At 43.8% G+C, this 22,857-nt stretch overlaps 5 protein-coding genes across 9 annotated transcripts; 4 read left to right on the top strand and 1 right to left on the bottom strand.

Annotated features, from left to right (window-relative positions):
* Positions 1-38: 38 nt before the first annotated feature.
* LOC128446200 (nucleoside diphosphate kinase homolog 5) lies at positions 39-2,035 on the top strand. Its single transcript, XM_053429189.1, has 5 exons — positions 39-589; positions 1,054-1,259; positions 1,416-1,516; positions 1,602-1,720; positions 1,811-2,035. Exons 1-5 carry the CDS (start codon positions 464-466, stop codon positions 1,907-1,909), a joined length of 651 nt encoding a protein of 216 aa, XP_053285164.1. The 5' UTR covers positions 39-463; the 3' UTR covers positions 1,910-2,035.
* A 2,456-nt stretch (positions 2,036-4,491) lies between these two features.
* On the top strand, positions 4,492-6,438 carry nme5 (NME/NM23 family member 5). The gene is made up of 5 exons (XM_053429273.1): positions 4,492-4,755; positions 5,227-5,432; positions 5,885-5,985; positions 6,071-6,189; positions 6,286-6,438. The coding sequence occupies exons 1-5, from the start codon at positions 4,630-4,632 to the stop codon at positions 6,382-6,384; spliced, it is 651 nt and encodes a 216-aa protein (XP_053285248.1). The 5' UTR covers positions 4,492-4,629; the 3' UTR covers positions 6,385-6,438.
* A 991-nt stretch (positions 6,439-7,429) lies between these two features.
* On the top strand, positions 7,430-11,115 carry hnrnpaba (heterogeneous nuclear ribonucleoprotein A/Ba). 3 transcript variants are annotated; one of them, XM_053428238.1, is made up of 9 exons: positions 7,430-7,515; positions 8,017-8,277; positions 8,691-8,859; positions 8,952-9,110; positions 9,194-9,322; positions 9,413-9,503; positions 9,635-9,790; positions 9,891-9,976; positions 10,417-11,115. In XM_053428238.1, exons 2-8 carry the CDS (start codon positions 8,033-8,035, stop codon positions 9,959-9,961), a joined length of 1,020 nt encoding a protein of 339 aa, XP_053284213.1. In that variant the 5' UTR covers positions 7,430-7,515; positions 8,017-8,032; the 3' UTR covers positions 9,962-9,976; positions 10,417-11,115. The 3 variants fall into 3 exon arrangements, with proteins under 3 accessions (XP_053284213.1, XP_053284212.1, XP_053284211.1); XM_053428236.1 differs by lacking the exon at positions 7,430-7,515 and adding an exon at positions 7,758-7,896; XM_053428237.1 differs by lacking the exon at positions 7,430-7,515 and adding an exon at positions 7,757-7,896 and having other exon boundaries at positions 9,891-11,115.
* A 368-nt stretch (positions 11,116-11,483) lies between these two features.
* phykpl (5-phosphohydroxy-L-lysine phospho-lyase) lies at positions 11,484-16,664 on the bottom strand. 2 transcript variants are annotated; one of them, XM_053428233.1, is made up of 13 exons: positions 16,345-16,664; positions 16,131-16,245; positions 15,891-16,050; positions 15,118-15,192; positions 14,945-15,032; positions 14,743-14,859; positions 14,237-14,319; positions 13,925-14,150; positions 13,351-13,505; positions 12,444-12,533; positions 12,211-12,344; positions 12,071-12,115; positions 11,484-11,694 (listed from the first exon to the last, which is right to left on the bottom strand). In XM_053428233.1, the coding sequence occupies exons 3-12, from the start codon at positions 16,004-16,006 to the stop codon at positions 12,072-12,074; spliced, it is 1,128 nt and encodes a 375-aa protein (XP_053284208.1). In that variant the 5' UTR covers positions 16,007-16,050; positions 16,131-16,245; positions 16,345-16,664; the 3' UTR covers positions 11,484-11,694; position 12,071. The 2 variants fall into 2 exon arrangements, with proteins under 2 accessions (XP_053284208.1, XP_053284206.1); XM_053428231.1 differs by having other exon boundaries at positions 16,131-16,249; positions 16,345-16,662.
* On the top strand, positions 16,647-22,557 carry LOC128445504 (protein FAM53C). 2 transcript variants are annotated; one of them, XM_053428234.1, is made up of 7 exons: positions 16,657-16,734; positions 17,021-17,114; positions 18,184-18,237; positions 18,968-19,217; positions 19,303-19,363; positions 19,445-20,271; positions 21,170-22,557. In XM_053428234.1, the coding sequence occupies exons 4-7, from the start codon at positions 19,134-19,136 to the stop codon at positions 21,365-21,367; spliced, it is 1,170 nt and encodes a 389-aa protein (XP_053284209.1). In that variant the 5' UTR covers positions 16,657-16,734; positions 17,021-17,114; positions 18,184-18,237; positions 18,968-19,133; the 3' UTR covers positions 21,368-22,557. The 2 variants fall into 2 exon arrangements, with proteins under 2 accessions (XP_053284210.1, XP_053284209.1); XM_053428235.1 differs by lacking the exon at positions 18,184-18,237 and having other exon boundaries at positions 16,647-16,734.
* The last annotated feature ends 300 nt before the right edge of the window (positions 22,558-22,857 follow it).

Below are 22,857 nucleotides of genomic sequence, written 5' to 3'. Positions count from 1 at the left end.
GGGGGGGTACTTTAACAGAAAAAGTGGATATAAGAGTTTATTAAAAAGGTTAGTTAGGCTGAAGGTTTAAACATGACAATAACGTTTGGTAGCTTTTGTCTAAACCAATATTGCTCTGTGAGGAGATTGTACTTTTTCAATTTTTCATATACAAAATGTTTAATAGTCTTGCACCCTAAAATCTGAGTCGAGGGTATTCAATTTCAAATTTTGGAGCTAAAGGAAGCAGATTAAAAAAATAAGGTGACGTCATGTCTGGGGTTTAGAATCTGGTGTCGAGGTTAAGCAAATGAAATGGATTGTCCTGCTTGGCTTGCCGTAGAACGGTAATGGTATCATGGCAACCGAAACATAGACATTAGGACCAAGGGGCAGATTGAAGTCTTCAGTCGTTCACCACCTTTTCCCAATTTGAGTTGATCAATAACTAACTTTACCATCTTAGTGAACTCAATTGCTGAAGATGGAACCGAACTCATTTCGTCGCATTTACGTAGAGAGAACCCTGGCTCTCATTAAACCAGACGCCATCCACAGAAGTGAGGAGATCGAAGACGTTATCCTCAAATCGGGATTCGCTGTCTTGCAGGTGGGTTTTGTTTTTACATTTGTTGTGGACATTATTTAAATGGTGGTAGATCTGTAGCTATAGTTTCAGATCCTCCTACATGGACGGGCGAGCAGCTTCTCAAAATGTAGGTGAAGTCTCACAGACGGGTTGTTGAGGAAATAGAGAAACACTTCAATACTTCCAACTTGTGTCCACCAGGGAGCGCTGGCGGCACATATAATGGTCCCATCAAAAACACAAGCTGCATAATATTCAAATAAATGAGTAGTATTTTCTTAGGGTGCAGCATTGTCCAGCCACGTGTATTCTAAGATTATTGAAAACCCTTTAGATGACTGCTGGCACACCACCTCACCTATGTCCATAAATATTGCTCTTACTACTCGAGGTTTGAATATCTGGATTCTTTCTGATGCACCAAACTTGACTCTCCTCTCTCCACACATCTCTGGGAAATGTTCAATATTCCGTTTCTGCTGCAGAAGCGGAAGCTGCAGCTAAGTCCAGAGCAATGCAGCGACTTCTACACAGACCAGTATGGAAAGTACTTCTTTCCCAACTTGACTGCCTTCATGAGCTCTGGCCCCATCATCGCCCTGACGCTGGCCCGCAGCAATGCTGTTGCCTACTGGAGGATTCTCATGGGGCCTGTCAACAGCCCCAAGGCTCGAGAAACTCACCCAGGATGGTCAGTTTGTTAATTTTTAAGGTGTTACCTCAGACTTTCGCTCTGTTGATTTGCTATAATAATTGTTGTCTTTAATTCAAAGTAGAAAGGTAACAGTTTGTGATCAAGACAACTTAAGCAGGAGTTTACTTCTGAAGGTGTGTTTCTCCCCACCAGCCTTAGGGCAAAGTATGGCACTTGTGACCTGAAGAACGCACTCCATGGCAGTGAGTCATTTTATGCAGCTGAGAGGGAGATCAAATTCATGTTCCCAAACTGTAAGTTATTCACACATCACACATACTGTTTCTCATATGGAAATGTTCTGTTGAGTGCATATAATTTTGTTCTTTCTCTCTGCAGCTGTTATTGAGCCCTTTCCTTCGAGAGCAGAAACCGAAGAATACCTGAGAAAGCATGTGAATCCAACTCTGGTTCGAGGGCTAACTCAGCTCTGCAAGCACAAGCCACTCAACCCCTCTGTAAGTGTTTAGTTCAATACATTTTAGATATATACGAATGGATAAATTTATTCATTAGCCCTTATTTATTGTTATCATTGTTTGCAATAGGTCTGGCTAGCTGACTGGCTGATCAAAAACTGTCCCAACAAGCCTCAAATATGTGATGGAGCAGCTGTGGAAGACAGGAAGAAAGAGAAGAATACATAACATCAGATTGTATACATTCTAACAAACGTCTTCAGTCTTTCGATAAATAAATTAAAAACTAAATGTTTTTTCAGCACAAATAAACTGTAACGTGAAAACAAAATATATAAGGAGTGTGACTTGACACACGGCTGCAAATCCTAGCTGCCATATGTGGTCTGTCAGAGAGGTTGGGTAGAGTTGAGGCCAAGTACCCTGCCACAACAGCCAGGGCATCGCTGCATGGGAACTCAAATGAATCCTCCCCTGACAGGTTACCCTCCATCAGGAGGAGAATGTGAATTCAGCCTCATGTTCTCTCTGTCCATGCTTAAATTTCCTTTTTGGAAGTGATGAGCAGTCTGATGGGGCTGCTGGGCTGGAGCAGCCTAAATCCACACAATTTGAGGGGGCGTCAATCCTCAGCAGCATGGGTGACAGTGAGCCTTCCCCCACGGCCGTCTTCTCAAAGGTTACAATTCTGGCAAAAATTGTGGGGCTGAACCTTCCAACTGAAGCTCCTGCTCCAATGGATGGGATTTGGGCAGGCATCCCTCAGTCCCATCAGTCCCATCAATCAGTAACGGTTCCTGTTGCTGGTGACTTTTTGCACAGGCTCATGAAGGCATGGAGCATCCCTAGTGGTGCATCTCAGTCAAATGCAGGTTGCCGGAGACTGGCTAAGATCAAGTATGCCCCCGAAACATGAATGGGGGATATGCCTCCATTTGAGCGGGAGATGGCAGCCTTAACGTTTCTGGGTCTACACCGGGTAACTGCTAATCCACGCTGTCCTCTGAAAGAGTGTGATAAGTCTGACCGACTGGTGTATCGGCCTTATAATGCAGCAACACAAGCAGCCCGTTCGGGCAACCTGCATTTGCCACTTTATTGGCAGCTCTTAGAAGAACAGCCAAACCAGAGGACATCGACACCATGAGCCTATTAAACTCTGCCCTGCCACTCATTCCCAGCTTACAAGGGACATTGGTGCAGTTATGTCATTGGCCATGACGTCAAAGAGGCAGATTTGGTTGGCGCAGACTACTCGGCCTGAACATATCAGGAAAGAACTAATCAATATGCCAATCATGCCAGCAAACATGTTTCATCCTGACTCCCAGGGTGTGTAAGATAAGGCTGAACAGACTCGGCGTACCAGAGAGTGTGTACAGCCCAAGTTCTGCAGGGCTGTGACTACCAGGTATAAACCTAGGGGCTCCCAGCCTCCCAACCAATCATCCTGGGTTCATAAAGAGTCATGAGTGCACTACTATAGGGTGCAGGATTTACAACCTCTGGTGACTCCAAACAGCCATCACAATGTCGACAAGGGTTTCATCCCTGTCTTTCATTTAGAGAAGTGTGGCCAGAAGTGTGGCCAGAAGTGTGGCCACTTCCTGGGCTGCGTTAGTGATTTCTTCTGCTGGGCCATGATGTGAGGAGGTAGAGTCATCTGTTCATCTGGAAACTGATGTTTCTAGTCATCCAAGGTAAAGACTGTGGTGACGGTCTGAGTGATGTTGAACATAGATCATAAGATAGGCCTCTAACTATGGATCTATGAGACCAAACAATGACCGTCACAATCTCTTAGAGAAGGCTGAGGCGTTCGGGCCAGGGGAGGAGGCGTGCTCACTGGGGGAGCTTTATGGGTAGCGAGCCAAGGCTCCAAAGGTCAGTCACAAGACTTTGTTCATATGTGTTCTTGATGATAGAGAGATGAGGGCGTCATTCAACGCAAAGACCAGGATGAACCTCATAGTTTGGTCTCCTAGATCCATAGTTAGTCATAATTTACGTTATACGGCGTGGGTTGGGTTTATTAGTGTGGCACACACGCTGAGGGTTCTTCTAATCTGTGGCTCCAGCAGAAATGCATTTTGGATGACGGGTGGTCACCATGTTGAGTTTGTAGACTGTTCTCTGTTGCCATTTGCCACGGACGCAGATGATTCCTTTTGTGGACGATGGACATGCGATGGTACTGGTCAAAATGGTGGTAATTGCATGTATTGGCACCATGTAAATGGCGAAGCATGAACTGCCTGACTGGATATGTAAGATTAGGTAGATATTCTAGATACTAGCTATATATTTAGCTTGGAAATTTTATTGAAGGATACCTTTTGTCTCTACTCTATGGGACGGCCAGGCCATGCTCTGGGACCTGAATAAGGTCAAGCACCTGTACACCCTGGACAGTGGTGACATGATCAATGCCCTCTGCTTCAGCCCCAACCGCTACTGCCTGTGTGCGGCCCAGGGCCGGGTCTAGACAGGCATGTATGAGGGGGCAGCCACAAATCTTGAGGGGGCATTGTGCCTAACCCTAAACCTAACCCTATTTAGTTTGAGGGGGCACAACATTTATTTGAGGGGGCCAGGCCCCCTCTTGCCCCTGCCTAGACCCGGCCCTGGTGCGGCCACTGGGCCAAGCATCAAGATCTGGATAAAAGACTCGATCCTGAATATCTTATGACCTGTCTAGTGAGAATTGAAGGTTGAATTGTGGTGATGAAACTTCCATGCCAACTGTATTCTTTGATCCTAGAGAGGCTGTTTCTGAGCCCTGTCATGGACGGGTGTTTACCACATGAAAGGAACATAGGAAAATAAGAACGTAGGTTAGGAGACATTAGGACCAGGGGGCAGATTGAAGTCTGAAGTCGTTCACCACCTCTTCCCCATTTTAGTTGATCAATAACTAACTTTACCAGCTTAGTGAACACATTTTTAGTATGGAACAGAACTCATATCCTCGCATTTACGTAGAGAGAACCCTGGCTCTCATTAAACCAGACGCCATCCACAGAAGTGAGGAGATCGAAGACGTTATCCTCAAATCGGGATTCTCTGTGTTGCAGGTAGGTTTGGATTTTACAGTTGTTATGGACATAATTTAACTGGTGGTAGATCTATAGCTACAGTTTCAGATGCTCCTACATGAACGGGCGAGCAGCTTCTCAAAATGTAGGTGAACTCTCACTGACGGGTTGTTGAGGAAATATAGAAACGCTTCAATAGTTGCAAAATGTGTCCACCAGGGAGCGCTGGCCACACATCAAAAATACAAGCAACATAACATACAAATACATTTTTAAGGAGTAGTATTTTCTTAGGGTGCAGCATTCTCCAGCCACGTGTATTCTAAGATTATTGCATACCCTTCAAATGCCTGCTCGTGCCTGCATGCACACCACCTCACCTATGTCCATACATATTGCTCTTACTACTCGAGGAGGTTTGAATGTCTGGATTCTTTCTGATGCACCAAACTTGACTCTCCTCTCTCCACACATCTCTGTGAAATGTTCAATATTCCATGTCTGCTGCAGAAGCGGAAGCTGCAGCTAAGTCCAGAGCAATGCAGCGACTTCTACGTAGACCATTTTGGGAAGTTCTTCTTTCCCAACTTGTCTGCCTTCATGAGCTCTGGCCCCATCATCGCCCTGACGCTGGCCCGCAGCAATGCTGTTGCCTACTGGAGGATTCTCATGGGGCCTCTCAACAGCCCCAAGGCTCGAGAAACTCACCCAGAAAGGTCAGTTTGTTTACTTTAAGGTGTTGATTCAGACTTTTGTTCTGTTTTCAGGCTTTTCATGCATGAAAGGTGCTACGATGAACCACATGTTGAATGAATGTACACACAGGCAAAGCTGATCCATCCAAATAGCAATAAATGTTTCATTAGAAACAAAGGCTGCCGACACTAAAATAGGCCGTCACTATACTTGGGGGAAATATAAACATTATTTAAACTGCCATGACAAGTTCAGTACTCACACTTTATGACTAATAACAGCACATATTGTGGTTTCACAACACTTGTAAACTCCTTTGATAGAACATGTTAACTATGTCTTATCAATGTAGTTAATTTATTTACTTTGCTATAATAATTGTGGTCTTTTATTCAAAGTAGAAAGGTAACAGTTTGTGATCAAGACAACTTAAGCAGGAGTGCACTTCTGAAGGTGTGTTCCCCCCCCCCAGCCTTAGAGCAAAGTATGGCACTTGTGACCTGAAGAACGCACTCCATGGCAGTGAGTCATTTTATGCAGCTGAGAGGGAGATCAAATTCATGTTCCCAAACTGTAAGTTATTCACACATCACACATACTGTTTCTCATATGGAAATGTTCTATTTAGCGCATATGATTTTGTTCTTTCTCTCTGCAGCTGTTATTGAGCCCTTTCCTTCGAGAGAAGAAACCGAAGAATACCTGAGCAAGCATGTGAATCCAACTCTGGTTCGAGGGCTCACTCAGCTCTGCAGGCACAAGCCACTCAACCCCTGTGTAAGTGTTCAGTGCACAATATTTTTGAGGTGCATGAATGGATAGATTTATTCATTAGCCATTAATTATTGTTGTTGATTTCATTGTTTGCAATAGGTTTGGCTAGCTGACTGGCTGATCAAAAACTGTCCCAACAGGCCTCAAATATGTGATGGAGCAGCTGTGGAAGACAGGAAGAAAGGGAAGAATACATAACATCAGATTGAGTACATTCTAACAAACGTCTTCAGTCTTTCCCTAAAGAAATAAAAATAAAATGTATTATGAGCTTAAAGAAACTGTTTTATGAAAAATAAAATATATATATAAGGAGTTTGATTTCATTCATAATAAGAATAAAAACTCAGTAGATCTACATAAATGGTCCAAATGCTTTCAATAAATGACAAACATCAAATTGTCAGTTTGTCCACCCGTGTGTAGGGTTTCTGTGTTTTCATCGTTTTGGTTTTGTCTATTTGTATGATCCCGGCTGCAAATCAATTTCTCTGAAAGGGACCATGAAGACACTTTTGTATGTGTTGTAATGGTATTTAGTAATTATATTCTTTCTACATTTCCCCCTGTGTGTTGCTGTGCCAATAGTTAATTTCCTCTTTGGAGGATCAATAAAAGTATTTCTTATCGTGTCCTAATTACAGTAACAATACATTTCAGTGCAACACAGCAAGATTTGGCCTTATTACTTGTTGAATCACCGGCTCTTTGATCCTCTCAATTAAATTAGATGCAATCTAACAAAATAGCGTTTAGTGTGGACCTGTTTTATTAAATATTGTATTCATTTAAATTTATATAATGGTATCTGTTTCTTCGTTCAACCCATGCTCAGAATATTTCATAAACTTATACTGTAGCCACTGGATAGCATATTCATAAAGCGCACCCTATAAACATAATCACAATAATCTACACTGTGTACATATTCCATCCACTGGCCGTTGCTTTTCCACACCACTGGATTGTGCTCGTGTTGGGTGTTGCTGCAGATTCGTCAGATCCAGATTGGCCTGCGATCCGAGCCAGTCAACCGCTGTGAGAAACATTATTCGACGCAACGTTGGCGGATGAATCATTTGGATCTGAAAATGTGCTCCGAGTCGCTTCCTGTGTGAGGAGGGCGTGAACAGCTCCTGCGTAAAAAAAAGAAAAGAAAGCACCGCGCCCGCAATTGGCCACCACCGAGAGTGACCGCTGCGATCAGCCAATCAGACGCCGCCTCCGCAGAAAAGTGTTTTTTTTTTCTACCGGTTCTAGAAAACCAACCACGAGTTGTCGTCGAGTGGGAGAATCCATCTTGAAGAGAGCTCTCCGGCTGTGTGACGAGTAAGCTGCATTTCCTTCTGTTTTAGCCTCGCTTTATTTCACTGCGGTGTCGCGTAAGTACCCGCTCGGCCGCGGACATTCGGTTCACTGTTGTTCATGGCGTCGGTTACGTGTGTGTAAACAGCAGAAGAAGCGGCCCTGGTGTGCGGCTGCTCGGCCTCTGCATTACGTAACCGCGAATTTGAGTTGTACAGTGGGGGCTCGGTTTATCAGTGTGGCACACGCGCTGGGCGTTTTTTAATCTGTGGCTCCAGCAGAAATATATTTCGGTTGATTGGTGGCCACCATGTTGACTTTGTAAACGGTTCTCCGGTGCCATTTTCCCGCACGCAGACTGTTCTTTCCGTGGATGCACGGAGCGCGAGTGTACCGGTCAAAATGGTGGGAAATGCATGCATTGGCACCATGTAAATGGCGAAGCATGAACTGCCTGACCGATTATGTAACCGCCGGGATTTTTCTAACCTTCCAAGCTGACGTGTTTTGTCTTCTGTTTTCTAGGTTTAACAGTTCAAACATGTCTGAGACCGAGCAGCAGTACATGGAAACATCGGAAAACGGCCACGAAGTCGACGATGATTTCAACGGAGCCGGCCTCGGCGAGGAGGGGATCGAAGACAGCGCCGTGAATGAGTGCGAGGAGGCTGCGGGGCCCGACGCGCAGGCTGACGCCGACGCCGAAGCGGACCTGGACGGGGATTCGCAGAACGGCGGCAACGAGGGCGGACAGATCGACGCCAGCAAAGGCGAGGAGGATGCCGGGTGAGTTTTAAACGCCTCATCGCCAACCTTTGATGAATCCGGCGATTGATAATGGCACTCGTGGTGTGCCATGTTTCTTTGTTCAGCCGGCCTTTGTTGGCGCCATGTGCAGAGTAGAGGGGGGATGGGCGCGTGAAGGAGAAATCTAATGTATTGGCTAATGGGGAATTACGCACATTGCTCATACGGCATTTTTTCCCCATGTTTTATTAATGTGGTAAAATAGCCACAAGCTATGGCAATTGCAGCGGGCCGTCCCACGTCATGGGGTCAACAGATGTTCTGGAACAGTGTGTACATTTACACCCCCTCCGGCCGGCAACCACCCCACCCCCCACAGCCATTTATAAAGTTGGAGGAGCAGTAATGCCTGTAAAACTAAATGCGTGCCCTTCCCTTATTTGTGTGTTTAGGAAAATGTTTGTTGGTGGTCTCAGCTGGGACACGAGCAAGAAGGATCTTAAAGATTACTTCTCCAAGTTCGGTGAAGTGACAGACTGCACTATAAAGATGGACCAGCAGACAGGCCGGTCAAGAGGCTTTGGCTTCATTCTCTTTAAAGAGGCAGTCAGTGTAGATAAGGTGAGTGAGGAAGCAATTGTATCCGGAACCAAATGGTTGCTAGTGTATACAGGGTGGGCAGTTCTGACAGTTTTCTGCTATTTTTCCTTCAGGTTCTTGAACAGAAGGAGCACAGGTTAGATGGACGACAAATTGACCCAAAGAAGGCCATGGCCATGAAGAAAGACCCGATCAAGAAAATCTTCGTGGGCGGCCTCAACCCTGATACTTCAAAGGAGGTCATTCAGGAGTACTTTGGAACCTTTGGAGAGGTAAAAGTTTGTCTGTCTGTTTATCAAGTATCTGAATGGCTTTTATGATACTGGCCCCTTAAATTGTTTGTTCTCTTGTTTAGATCGAGACCATTGAGCTTCCCCAAGATCCAAAGACAGACAAGAGGAGAGGATTCGTGTTCATCACATATAAGGAAGAGGCTCCCCTCAAGGTTATGGAGAAGAAGTACCATAACGTTGGTGGAAGCAAGGTAATGGAATAGCATGCATTTTGCAGAGTGATGGCATTTTATTATAATATACTCTTTTGTAAAGCTCTTATTCCTTGTTTGTTGTTCCAGTGCGAAGTTAAAGTAGCCCAGCCCAAAGAGGTCTACCAGCAGCAGCAGTACGGTTCTCGTGGATATGTTGGACGTGGCAGGGCCCGTGGAGGTAAGTGTCTACATGTACATACCATCAGGGTCTGTCTATTAACCCACATTCAGTGGTAGAATCCTATTGGGGTGAATTAATTGTCTGGTATACTTCAGAGTTGTGACAATGGCTTCGTCTGCTGTTTCTAGGCCAAGGCCAGAACTGGAATCAAGGCTACAATAACTACTGGAACCAGGGATACAACCAGAACTATGGTTATGGACAGCAAGGATACGGATATGGCGGCTATGGCAACTATGACTACTCTGCTGGTTATTACGGCTATGGGGGTGGCTACGACTACAGTAAGCGATAAGTGCCCCCAGGGAACGAAAAAGAAACTTTATTTTCTTGGTCCTCCTTGTTGTACAGAAGAACTCAGTCCCTTTTTCTCTTGTCCTCCAGACCAGGGCAATACAAGCTATGGGAAAACTCCAAGACGTGGAGGCCACCAGAGTAGCTACAAGCCATACTGATCACACGTAGTGCAGGTATGCATTTTTGCATCATCCGTGGTAGTATGAGAACATAGATGTAACCATTGGTGCCTTTTTGATCCCAAAGATCTCCATCTACTCTAAATCCATTCGAGCATTGTGGTGGGGTTAGGGTAGGCCGTGTTGTGGGGGTCTGTGATCATTAAAGATGGATTCATTCCACCTGTCAGCCATCTTAAGATGCATCTCTACAAACACTACTTGATCACTAAGGGTTGAGTTGGTGGTGGTTGAGAACAGAAATAAGGACCGTTTCACCTTTTCCACATGGGTGCTTCATGTAATAGTTAGCGGTCGTGTCCCCCCCCCCTCCCAAAGTGTCTGTTCATTCACTGACTTGTCAAACTCATTCATGCACCTGTCTGTCTTTGTGTAACAGCATGCCATATTTGGTTTATTCTAAGTAACGTTAAGCACCATGTTTTTCTCTTAAGGTCTAAAGTAAATATGAAAGAGAGATCCATGGTCTGACCACAGCGAACATGGGCTCTGGCTTTTCCTTTGGAGTTGGCAGAAATTTGGACTCATGCTCCATTTGTACAGATCAAGTGAGGAACTGGGGAAGCAAATGTCACTTTTCCACTTTTTATTTTATATTGTTTTGTGTCATTTACATTTCCAGTGATGGAAGTGTTATTTTTACTGTACTTTTTGGTACCCTTTTGAATCTAATGTATTGTATGGTTGTATTTTTACATGTCTACTGGATTTACAGATGAGCAGGAGCAAGAGCTTTTAAAGCTCACAATAAAACAAGTTTGCTTTTTTTTTATTTTATTTTTTTGGGTGTTTCTAACTCTTTAGTTACTTTCTCCCGTGCTGAGTGTTGGATGCGAGTTGCATGGCTTCATATGTGGGGTGAGGTTAAAATAAGGGATTTAAACTAATCAAAGGGTTCATTGTCAAGTGAATGTTTGCAGATGGAATAGTAGACGAAGAAAACCAGCATCTTCTTTTTTTTGGCTTTTAAGGAGATTCTTCCCCCACCATGTTTGCAATTTTAAGTGGCTTTACTAGTGTTATTCAACTGAACGCAAGCCTGTTAATGTAAGAGGGTATTCCCTCTCTCACTGGAAACTCATTCCTCTAGTGTCTTGGGCAAATTGGTAGAAATAAACTTTTGGTTTCTATTACACTCGGATCTTTTTGTTATTATTTGTAAAGTTAATGTTAAATGTTTTGTACTGTTTTAAATGGCTTGCTTGTTTTGTCTTGAGTAATGTTAATACCTCTGCGGATGCCTCTTTGAGAAGCTGTGGGAGAGGGCGTCACTACCTGCAAGATAACTGGCTGAGTTTTAATACCCACCCCACTAGATGAGAAACTGCAAACTTGAGCATTTTTGTGAATGTGTCCAGGAGTTAAAGATAGTGGTCTGGTAAGTGCATATCAACCATATTGTGTATTGAGAATACGTTGTTGATCAGTGTTATAAGCTGGGATTATTTTTAAATACAAGTACTGTGGATAAAAGAATATAGAGAAGTCAGGAGAGGGGAAATTAAAGAAAGCTGTTTATTGATTTCCTGATTTTTCTTTTTAAAAATATTATGAAAGTTCATTAATGTCAAGATAAAATCATATATAAAATCTCCCTGGGGTGTGTCACCTCTAGCATCATTTTCAAGATGACTCCCGCCAATTGGCTGGATTTCAAGAGGTAACCTGTTCTCATTCTACCAATGTCCCAACCATAAATTCGCACTGAAGACCTGGTGGAGAGAAAAAAAATCAATTTAATATACAGCTCCCAAATAATTATGGAGCAGTTATTCATCAGTATTAACATCAAATGTCAACACTTTTCTATTTCAAGATTTAACCTTTTGATATAAAAAAATAAATAAATTTGCTGTGAGAAGATGGTTGTTACATCTTACAACTTCAGTGATGCATTTAAATCAGATCTAGTCCCTACAATGGTCTGTGTGAGTGCAAGGCAGCAACATGCTCTGTGAAGTGACTGAACTTGTTTGATCTGCTGGAATCCCAAGTATAAACATTCATACCTCTACCTCTGACCTTTATGAATGTGACCATCTGACGATGTCTGATGCAATTAAAAGTTTTTCTACAGGTTTAACAAACCTTAGATGTCTTCCTTTTCCAGTTTAAGGCCGTTGGCCTCGGTGTCTGTGTGAACAAGCACATTTCATGAGTTATTCTGCACCATATGAAATTCACATCTTTGACAGCTGTATGGTTAAAGCGGTATTTGTGTAAGTAACCTGTGAGGATGCGGTCAATGCATTGTACCACCAGCTCTGCATCCTCCATACTGAAGCACATAGGGGGTTTGAACTTAACCACACTCTCCCAGGGGCCATCTGTACTAACACAGATTCGATCCTCTTCTTTCAACCTACACCACATGGGAGAGACCGTACAATGTTAGATAAATTGAATGTATTCTCCCTAAAAGGTTAAATCTGCAACATTAAATCAAGTGTTCTTAACATACCTCTTAACAACCAGTGCTGCTATTTGTGTGGCAGGAGTCTTCTCCTCTCTGTCTGTGACCAGCTCCAGTCCCACAAACAGTCCCACACCTCTATTATAAGAGGAGTATTTTCATTAGACTCAATTTGGTCCATTAGAGAATTAATGCTTTTCCTCATCCAAGGATCATATACTATGTAGAACCTATTCAATGCCCCCCCCTCATGTGTGTTTTATGGAATAACTTGACATAGCTTTTTCCAACACTCTACTGTAACAGTATGAAACATTGTTCCCCCATTTGAGAACCACTTCATAATGGTAGAGAATGGAGATAAATACAGCTCGCACGTGGCCACATTGACAAATTATCCAGACACCCACATTTTGTCATGCTTGAGCCTTATGTTGAATTTGCTTATTCTTATCCTCGATTGAATCTCAGTATCCCATAATTCCAAAGTAAAAAAAGGTCCTTGAGTGAGTCCACCTCTAGGTCATTGAAGGGATTTGATTGGATTTCTAAAGGTACAGGAATGTTTATTTTCAGTGGCAGCGTTGAGTAAATTACAGTCATGATTGACATCCGATAGAATGTGACTGATATCTGTTTTCTTCTTGCTATGACAAGTTGAGACCCCTGTAAGATATGATGAACACACGCTACAAGAAAACCAATCTGGTTGATGTAATGGTTTGGTTTTTGGGTGAAGGGCTCATTCAAACGAACCATAACAGCCTGTTTAATATAAAGTTATGTCATCAGTTACATGGATCAACTTTCAGAAGCCCTATGTACTGGAGGTCTAATCAGTCAAGATACTGTTAGTGGGAACACCGAGTGGACTACCCAAGGGACTGTAAGTGTTTATGTGAAAGCATTAGACTGAGTTTAAAGAGCCAGGGGGCACTAGTCACAGGATACTTACCTGACATCGCCAATTATTTGATGTCGGGTTTGCAGCTCTGTGAGCAACTCTTTAAGGTAGGATCCCACTTTCATGGCGTTTCCCCTAAGGTCCTCCTCCTCTATCACATCCAGGACTGCCAGGCCAATTGCACACGACACCGGGTTCCCTCCAAACTGCGGGTAATTAAACAGAAACCTGTTATCTCCTCCAGATATATCCATATCCTTTCTACTTTAAAAGGGCCTATCATCATGTGACTGGCATCACTTAAATAATAATAGTCATATGTATCATGAGAATAATCTCTAATCATTGTTTTATAAAACGTTTATAAAGAGTGCAGTACTGAGTAATTCTGTAATTCAGTGCCAATGGTAAAACATCAATGAGGCAAGTGAGGTGTAATATCTCTCTGATGCTTGTTGGTGAAAAGGTCGTAGTTGAGAGGATACTGCCAATGTGGCCGAGTCCAACTCATTGCCATAAAAATACAGACACCCGTAGTATAAAAAGGAACCACAAGTACATGGGTAACTTAACTGTAAGGTTTGACCTACTTTCAATGTGGCCAACGAGTTCACTGTATAGTCACCGTGTTGAAGTACTCCACTCCGTTGGCTGTGAAAGCTTCAGCTATCTCTACGGTGGTTGCCACACAAGCCAAAGGATGCCCATTGCCCATCGGTTTCCCCATCGTCACAATGTCAGGACAGAAGCCCTGTCCCTGCAGCTGGAAAGCCCAGAAGTGACTCCCCACTCGTCCAAAACCTGTCTGGACTTCGTCTGCCACGAACACTCCACCGGCTGAGTGCACGTATCTGCGGAGCATACGAGGGAGGCGTAGAGTGTCACCATTATTGTACATGTGGCTGAAAAAGAACTTAAATATAAGTTTGCTTCTCACTCTGCAACTTTAGCTGAGTATCCCTGGGGAAAGATGATTTGTCCTCCAACACTTGGCAGTGATTCAGCAAAGAAGGCAGAGATCTTTCGGAAAACATAAAAAAATAAAGAATGTTAACATTAAGATTGAGTTCAATACACCATTTTCGTTTTGTCTTTGTATATTATGTTTTGAATTAGAGCACGAACGATGTGAATATTTGGGGGCCCGTTTGCTGTTATTGCAGGGCCCCAAAAAATTGACACTGATATATCAGCCAACATTTGTGTTTATGTAAAAAAAAAAGATGGCAATGATGATTTATCACATAGAAATGTTATTTAAGCTTGATATATTACAGTTCAACAATCAATTCATATAACTTTATTATAATAAGTATAAATAAAAAGACAACCCAAATGCAAATGAAGAAAGTCAATAATAAAAAGCCGCGGCTAAAGCAGTCTTGCTCTGTTTGGAATGTAACTCATCTCATTCAGGCTCCATGGAAATGTGTTAAATTGTACCTTACGGCCTTTCCTATGCACATCCTCGATTAAATCTTTCACTGTATCGGCATAAGCTGGGCCTGGGTTGGGGTGATTCTCCTTGTATTTCCCTCTGTAGATGTCCGGTAACGGTGCCTACATGCAGATAAAAGCAAATGTTTTCATATAGGCAGGAGTTCACTGTTGTCATCAGTTTGTGTGATGATAAACATTTACACACCACATGAACCCATTCTTTCTGTCCCGCCAGTTTCCGGAACTTGTAAGGGCTAATGTCGATGAGGGACATTAGATGCCCATGGTATGCACTGGTGTAGAAGAAGAGGTCATTGTAATTCATAAGCAAGTGCATTGTCAGTGGGTGAATCTGTTGCATTACAACACAATACTCACTGGTCAAGCACGATGACGTCCTCGTGTTGGGTGTACTGCTGTGCCAGGCGGAGGGCGAGATCATTGGCCTCTGACCTGTCGGAAAAACAGATGTAAAGATCACCGGGTGAGTGCTTCAGGTTTAGGAACATAGGACAAGATGGTGAATATCCCTTGTGTGTTTGAAGCTCTTTCCCACTAGTTAAGATGCCAACCTCCAGTAGATGTGAGGGAACAGGAGTGGATGTTAGGGACCTATCTTCAGCTGTGTACCTTATCGTCAACAAGTGTTGCGTCCTTTTAATCACAAGACACCCTTGTCTAAGGCAGGCCTAGACTGATCAGACCTGGGGGGGTGTCCCTAACCCCGTAGGACCCAGACAGAGGTGGCAGGAGGGCTACTAGTGTCCCTCAAACCGCTGGTATAGGGAATACGTGACCAAAATTTGAGGGAAACTTATGTCCAGAATAACCGCATGAAGAATCCTGGTCCAGGCACTCAAATTAGTTTGAAAATGTAAAGGGCCTTTACTTCAATGGGCTTGAAGCATTAAGATACAGAAACACGTATCGGCTTATTTGTTGTATTTTAATCTTTCAAGCCCATTGAAATAAAGGCCTTTTATATTTTCCAATTGCCTGGACCTGGATTCTTAATGCCATAATTTTTGGACATAGATTTAATTTTTTTTTTAATCTTGGGACCCAGTTAGGATCTGTCCTCCTGATCCAGAGCCTTTGCCTTCGTACTATAATGGATGGGATCTGTGGCTAGATTGAGACACATTACTTACCCAGAGTTCACAAAGTAGAAGACACACAGTTTCTCAGGCAGAGTAGCAGCCAGGCGGTCTGCATACAGGACGATGTTGTCGTGCAGGAATCTCGAGTTTGTGTTCAGGAGCTCCATCTGTGCAGCTGCAGCCTTTGTAACGCTGGGGTGACAGTGGCCCACTATGACAGGGGGAAAGCACCCACGTTATCCACCGATAGAAACTTATCATGAATCAGAAAGCATGCGGTGTGTGTTTTACCATGATGCACGTTACTGATGCAGTCCAGGTAGCGCCTGTCATTCTCATCGAACAGATACTGTCCTCTTGCTCGGACTATTTTCACTGGGTCGTCTGAGTAGAAGAGTCTGATCGACTGTCTGCCATGAAGGGGACGAATACGTGTCACTGTCACATGTGCACACAACATATCGATCTGCAAGCAGCGTGAAGAAAAAACACCACTTCAACATACCCGATCAATCTCTTCCTCAGGGCGAGGGTTTCTTCTTTCTTGAGTTTATGCACCGCCATAGCTCACAGGACCGGCGAAGTGATCGCTTATGAGGACTCTACTTCTTCCCTCTCGACTTTTCCTAAGCGAGTTGTTTTATTATCTTAGAATTCCGACGGAGGTTTACAGACATATGAATAATCTTCCTCTGAATTTCTGAATTGATTAAACAACTACACGGTGTTTCCTGATCGGACTGGTCAGGTGTCAGGTGACACTTGTTTATGGGATTGTTTTCATGATAACTGATTCTTCCTGAAACCCACTGCGCATGCGTCAAGAAGAGCTCTCGTTTCACGTACCCTGTGCTTGAAGCACGCTCTATTTTTTGTTCTTACAGCAAGGCTATGAGTGAGTTAGCATTAGCACTGCATTTTTAAGTATTAACATATCAGAAAAAACATTACGCTAGCGTTTGGTCGGTTTCGATGTGATGCTGTCACTTTATTCAGAAGAGTCTAACTGTGGGACCGATAGCGGGACCGAAACCTGCAAAACAACATAAAACGTGCATTGCTCAACAAAATGTTTCAGTAGGAAAAAACTTTTTGAACGCTATGTAAGAAATGCAGGTGCCACACAAGTATTCTCGTCTTTCTTCCACTTGGCTAATGTATTTTTGGTAAACCCTCTGTAGTGGTATCGTCCAAAGGCTATAAATACCCCACTGGACGGCTCCCCGGCTGCTCCACTGAGTGCAGCTTCGGTTGCTAAGGAACCACTGAAAGCAGGTAATGCATCAGGACAGCTGCAGCATGCTAGCATGCTAGCTGCAGAGAGGCTGCCTAACCGAGCTAACGCTACCACCGACTCACACGTCTCCAGGATCGATCCGTCCAGCCTCTACACGCACTGTCGTCCCTTTACACGTTTTAGCCGAGCGATGGGTGGCCACAGCCGGCCACGGTGACAAGCTATGCCCTGCTAGCAAACAGACCGAGGGCTCCTACAGTTGGTTAAGGCACTTGTTATCAGCTAGCTAACACAACCGGCTAATAACCCGGTGCTCCGCAGGCTGCATCGTGTCGCTGAGCTAGCTTACTCAATACTCTGTCCACCACTCAAAGTCGCTATCCGATTAAGCTTCTAGCTCTATCCTCATGATCTATAGGCTTGCATGGACAATGACAACCAGTTGTCCCGCAGCTAAGGTGGGGGGTAATGCTATATATTTTAATTTGCTAACACTGACGTCGTGAGCTGTTTTTTGGGGGATGAGAGTAACAAACTTGCTTGTTGGTTTGCACTGTAAATATACTTGGATCAAGTCAGAACTACTTTACCAGCCTAGCATAAGATCCTTAATCGGCATTGTGCTTTTTGCTGTTGTGTTTTGAGGATCATGAGTTTGTAGTAATGTGGTGAAGTGTCTGGTTGAGCAGTGTTTCTCTTTTAAAGTTTGCATTGATGTGATGGTTGACAGCACTGCTCTTGTCTGTCTGTAAGGAGGGGAGAGCCTCTCTTTCACCAGCGACCGCTGCCACATGATGAGGTTGAAGTAGCTTGTCTTGTGGCATGTGGAAGTAGGCTAACAGTGTAGCACCGTGTTCGCCACAAGGAGGAAGGCCCGGAAAGCCACATCTGACTGCTTCGTCCAGATTCACGTTGAGAGGCATAGTTTGAAGTTGATGCTGTTTTTGTGTTGATATCCACTTTGTCAGCATTGAATAATGGTTTGAGTTTTGTTCCTCTGCACTTGTAAAGAGTTGCAAAGACTAAAAGGTCGTGTTGCATTTTAATACAGCAGATGTTTGTTTAATTAATGTTTGACTTTGTGTTTTACTTTCTGTTTGATTCCAGGGATATTCCTTACATGGACTGGAGCAGGTTGATCATTAGATGTCTATCTACTCAGTAAGCTTTAGATGTTAAAATGTTAAAGGAAAGTGTGTTTATGAAATGCACATGCATGTGTCCTGCTCTCCGGACACATCACACCATTTTGGCTTTTCCTTGGTAACCTAAGCCCTTGAGACCTGCTCACTGTTCTTTTGTCCCTCTTGCAAAGATACTATGGCTTGCTTCCAACCTCTATCCCCATTCATTTTTCGCACACACTTCCCCCATCCTTTCCCCTTTCGTCTCTCCCTCCCCCTTCCATTCTTTTCCAGCTCAAAACTCTTGTCATCTGTTTTTATTGGACCCAACTGACTTTGATTGCCATGGTATTGCCCCAAAGTTTTTCACTTGCGCCATACTCTGCATTTACTTTTAAATAACCCAAGTTTATGTTTGTGGTCCCAGTAAGAAGTGCCCGTGTTCCATGTGCCTGATGGAATTCAAAGCGTTTCTTTGTTATGCGTCTCCTCACATCCATGTGTTCTCTCTGCCTTTTGTGAACATGAACTTTTGCCTCTGCCTTTTCAAGTGTGAATGAGGTGGCTCTCAGTTATGTAGCCACTCTGATACTTTTTCTGTGGGCTTTTCCACATAACAGCAGTTACACCATGTTGCTGGAAAGTCCCCATTAGCAGAGTTTACACTTGAATCTGAGGTCGCAGGGGATCTGTCTGTCAGATGTCTAGGCTTCTGTTCCCTGAAATGCTTAATGCTTAATGTGTGTTACCCTCATTTGTCTCTGCAGGTGGCATAAAGATGACGGTGGCATAGTGAGCAAGCAGGTCAGTCTGGCTGGTTGAGGTGTGGAGGGGACACCACAAAACCACGCCAGGTTTCTGACTAGTAAAATTTCCACTGCCCTCATAAACCTCTGCATCATCCATGTCTATCCCTGGATAAGGGCTACAACTATGGTGACACTTATCACAGAGCAGCTCCGTAAGCAGAGTCTGGAAGAGCCTTATCAAAAGGCTTTCTCATTCAATGTGAATGTGGTGAGTTGGACACAAAACTAAATCTTGTCCCCTTTTAATAAAATACTGGGTTTCATTAATCTATGTTCTCATGTTTCTCTTTCAGTCATTACCTGCAGTGGGCTCCAGTCCCACTGTCTCGTGGAGTGCTGGTCGATCAAGACAAGGCAAGTTCATTCATTTAAGTCCATCATTTGCAACTTGTCTGTTTGGAAATCTGTCTCATTTCTGTCTTTTGGCCCTTTCAGAAACCCGCTCAGCAACACACCCCTCATCCAAAGCCAACTTTCTAGATGAAGCCTGTGGAATTGACTCCATTTGGCTTCCTTCAAACACCGGAGAACATCACCAGAGAATGGAGGTTTCGTCCTTTACAGAAAAGGCTTTACAAAAGTCACCACCGCCACCACCTCCAAAACGCCACTGTCGGTCCCTCTCTGTTCCAGAGGACCTGTTTCGGTGCCGCTCCACCTGGCATCCTAGTGCATCCAAGGTTTGGACCCCAGTCAAACGTGGCTGCCCAAGTGGAGGAGCATCTAGTTCTGGCTCTGGAGCCAGCTCTCTGTTACTTTGTGGTCCAAGTTCCTCTTCCTCTGTACACTCATCTTCTAGCCCTACCTTCTTTAGCTTAGCACTCTCCTCTGACTCCCCACTACCGTGGAGCTTCCCATGGGACCCCTGTGACACACTGAAAGGAGCCTGCTCTGCCTCCTTTGCTACTCCATCCTCCTGCTCCTCTTCACCGGCCCCCCTGATTTCTCACTTAATGCTGCAGCGCCGCTTCTCCCTCTCCCCTGTGCACATTCAGGGCACCTCTGTTGTACGCCTGCCGCCCCAGCCCTCCCCTGCTTCTGCTCTTACATATGGCTGCTCTGGCATGGAGCACCCAGCCCTGTCTCCATCTCCCACTTCAGCCTGCAGTACACCAGCCTCCTGTAGGCGTGACCTGCATCCAGCGCTGCCACGATGCCACTCACAGCCCTGTGACATGCGCAGACCACGCTTAAAGAGGCGCCATGACGCAGATGTTCTCCCCTGCCCCAGGCCAGGCCTTAACTTCAGCAAGATGACACAGGTGAGCAAGACGGTGCAATGGGCTAGGTAGGTTCTATCAGTGCACACCTAGTTGCTGATCTCAGACATGCAATGGATTTGGGAGTTCCTCCTTATTTTATCCAGAGGTGACACGTGTGTCCGAGTGAGATGCTCCGCAGTTATTATGAACTTTGTCGGCCTGACCTAGTATAAAGTCTATCGAAATCCAGGAGAAGTCAATGTGTGAACACGGCAGGGGATCCCGCGCTGGATTCACTGAGGGCGAGTGGGGGGGCTTCTAACACATGGCAGACGCAGAAATGAAAACAACAAAGATAAAACAAATATCTCCAGGTGTAAAAGTGGTGTCATACATGTAGAAGACACCGATGAAGATTTCAAGAGAGTTTGAGGGGATAAGAGCTGATGATGGTGCTGTAAACAAAATCACAAAATCAGTAGAGATGATGCGTCACTTCCTGCCTCTGGCTGCTGCCCCCGAGCTGTTCCACCTCTCGCCTGAATAATGCAGAGGATTTGTTGATGTTGTGAACTCGTCTGCGCAGAAAAACTCCTGCTGCGTTGTGCATATGTGAAAGGCAAACTCTAGGTCAACTCTGTAGCAAATTCTATAGATTTTACCCAGAGGTCATATCTGAAAACGGTTTAAGTAATCCGCCTTGGTTCACTCGTGCACTCTTTTTCTGGCTGCAATGCATCTTCCACAACTCTGGCTCAACCCAGTAAACCTTTAAACCTATGCCATCATCTCTCCATATTTCAGAGTGTTGGCATCATTAATAAGATGTATATAAAACCTGGTTTAATGGTAGAAATGTCACATGATACTCATAACACATCTTTCTCCTGTGTAGATTGGTAATCGTGAGAGCCTTGCATGTGCTACAGATGGCTGTCTAATTCCAGTTTCTTCCCAGGCAGAGCAGTGCTCAGCCTTCTCCCCTGCAGAGTTCCTGGGACGAGGCAGCATCGGGCCACTAAGTGAAAGTGAAGAAGAAGAAGAGGAGGAGGAGGAAGAAGATCAAAGAAAAAGGACCTTAATAGATGGAGGACAAAAGATGGTTTTTGAGAGGGATTGCACAGAACTGGATTTGAACCTTATAGAAGAAAATTGACCACTTCTTGGTTCACCTAGTGTAATTAGAGCCTCCAGAACCATTTTAAGCACACCAGTAGGCTTTGCGTGCTTTTTGGGCAGAATCCTTAGGAACGTGCTAACTTCATAAGGCTTTCATCCAGAGTTGGAACCAAGCAATTAGCGTCAATATCAAATTACAATGTAATGATTGTAACACTTAAACATTTCACAAAAATGCCAGTGCCTGCCTTTTCAACACTCCATAGGGAAATGTGCATGAACAAATAAGTGAGTTGTCATGCTTACAGACTTTTGGCTAATATTTCATATTGATGAAAGTCTTGAATTAGCTTTAACTGTTGGTAAGCATCTTGATATCCCTGCATATCCTTATCGAATAACATATATTGCGTTAAGCACAATATTCTTCTAGTTTGCTCATAAATCACACACTGAAGGCAGATTGCTTGGGATTGTTATTGAGCATTGGTCAAGTCATCAGATGCTTAAGTGTGTGGCTCTCTGAATTTGGACAAATTAAAGCAGAACCTAATTATACCCTGTATGATTAAAAATAATATGCAAGTAGCCTAAATATAGGAATAATGTCCATATTTAAATGCTCTCTGGTAGGTTGAACAGGATTTATTCCAAGATCTTGCTGCAGTCCCTTAAATCTCTCATAGACCCTGTGGTAAAAATCTGCTTTTACTGCTGTTCTGTCATTGATTTGTCCTTTTGGAGCACCGCTACATCATGGAAGGGAAGGTTTTCTTCGGATAGGGGAAATGATGCCTCCCCCTTCTTTGAGTTTGTTTGGACATTTGCACAATGTCAGCAATCATACTGATGATACCGTAAACTGAACATTGCCTTAAGCTTTAAACACAGAGTTCCTGGGACTCTGGTCTTCTCTCTCACAGCCAGACATTACTGCAAACTCCATTTGCGCTGATTCAGATAGTTTTGAACTGGTGGTACATGCACTATAATCGCCATTTGAATAACTGGATCGATGCTGCAGCTGGAATTAAACAGGGCACAATGAAATGTACTGCACAGTGGTTGGAGTGAGTACACATGTCAAGCTTATGCTGAGTGAATGTGACAAAGGTGGGAGTGATGCAAATGACTTGGTGGCCTTTCAGAAACGACCTTTCTTGTGTTTTCAGATGGTAATATTCCTGTTGCACAATTTATGTACAAATAAACTTTAATAGAGAATGATATTTTTTTTTTTCGAAAAATGGTCTTGTCCTTTTATTTATTAAAGCAAATCCCTGTAGTGCAATGCAGGAGTCTATGGGATTGTTAGATTCTTGTGTGACCTCTAGTGGCTGATTCCAGTGCTGTACTGGGTCAAATTAGATATAATTCAATCCGTTCTGATTTAAAGTGGAACTTTTTTTGTGGATGTTATGTTTAATATACAATTATTATCCCACATGCTTATTAAGCGGAGTTCTATCTGGAACAGAGGAATGCTTCTAAATAGTTGGATACTAGATAAGGTGAATAGAGGGTAAA

This window comes from Pleuronectes platessa, chromosome 8 (genome assembly GCF_947347685.1).
Source record: "Pleuronectes platessa chromosome 8, fPlePla1.1, whole genome shotgun sequence".
Lineage (NCBI taxonomy): Eukaryota > Metazoa > Chordata > Actinopteri > Pleuronectiformes > Pleuronectidae > Pleuronectes > Pleuronectes platessa.
This window is presented reverse-complemented; position numbering and strand designations above follow the sequence as displayed.

Coding starts and splice junctions, on each gene's coding strand:
- hnrnpaba (XM_053428237.1), top strand. CDS start 7,865: ATGCACGGAGCGCGAGTGTACCGGTCAAAATG. Junction 8,860..8,951: donor AGGCAGTCAGTGTAGATAAG/GTGAGTGAGGAA, acceptor TTTTTCCTTCAG/GTTCTTGAACAGAAGGAGCA. Junction 9,111..9,193: donor ACTTTGGAACCTTTGGAGAG/GTAAAAGTTTGT, acceptor TCTCTTGTTTAG/ATCGAGACCATTGAGCTTCC.
- LOC128445504 (XM_053428235.1), top strand. CDS start 19,134: ATGGTGACACTTATCACAGAGCAGCTCCGTAAGCAGAGTCTGGAAGAG. Junction 19,218..19,302: donor TCTCATTCAATGTGAATGTG/GTGAGTTGGACA, acceptor TTTCTCTTTCAG/TCATTACCTGCAGTGGGCTC. Junction 19,364..19,444: donor TGCTGGTCGATCAAGACAAG/GCAAGTTCATTC, acceptor TGGCCCTTTCAG/AAACCCGCTCAGCAACACAC.
- phykpl (XM_053428231.1), bottom strand. CDS start 16,403: ATGGCGGTGCATAAACTCAAGAAAGAAGAAACCCTCGCCCTGAGGAAG. Junction 16,051..16,130: donor CATCAGTAACGTGCATCATG/GTAAAACACACA, acceptor CCCCTGTCATAG/TGGGCCACTGTCACCCCAGC. Junction 12,116..12,210: donor CATTGACCGCATCCTCACAG/GTTACTTACACA, acceptor TTGTTCACACAG/ACACCGAGGCCAACGGCCTT.
- nme5 (XM_053429273.1), top strand. CDS start 4,630: ATGGAACAGAACTCATATCCTCGCATTTACGTAGAGAGAACCCTGGCT. Junction 4,756..5,226: donor CGGGATTCTCTGTGTTGCAG/GTAGGTTTGGAT, acceptor TGTCTGCTGCAG/AAGCGGAAGCTGCAGCTAAG. Junction 5,433..5,884: donor CGAGAAACTCACCCAGAAAG/GTCAGTTTGTTT, acceptor CCCCCCCCCCAG/CCTTAGAGCAAAGTATGGCA.
- LOC128446200 (XM_053429189.1), top strand. CDS start 464: ATGGAACCGAACTCATTTCGTCGCATTTACGTAGAGAGAACCCTGGCT. Junction 1,260..1,415: donor CGAGAAACTCACCCAGGATG/GTCAGTTTGTTA, acceptor TCTCCCCACCAG/CCTTAGGGCAAAGTATGGCA. Junction 1,721..1,810: donor ACAAGCCACTCAACCCCTCT/GTAAGTGTTTAG, acceptor TGTTTGCAATAG/GTCTGGCTAGCTGACTGGCT.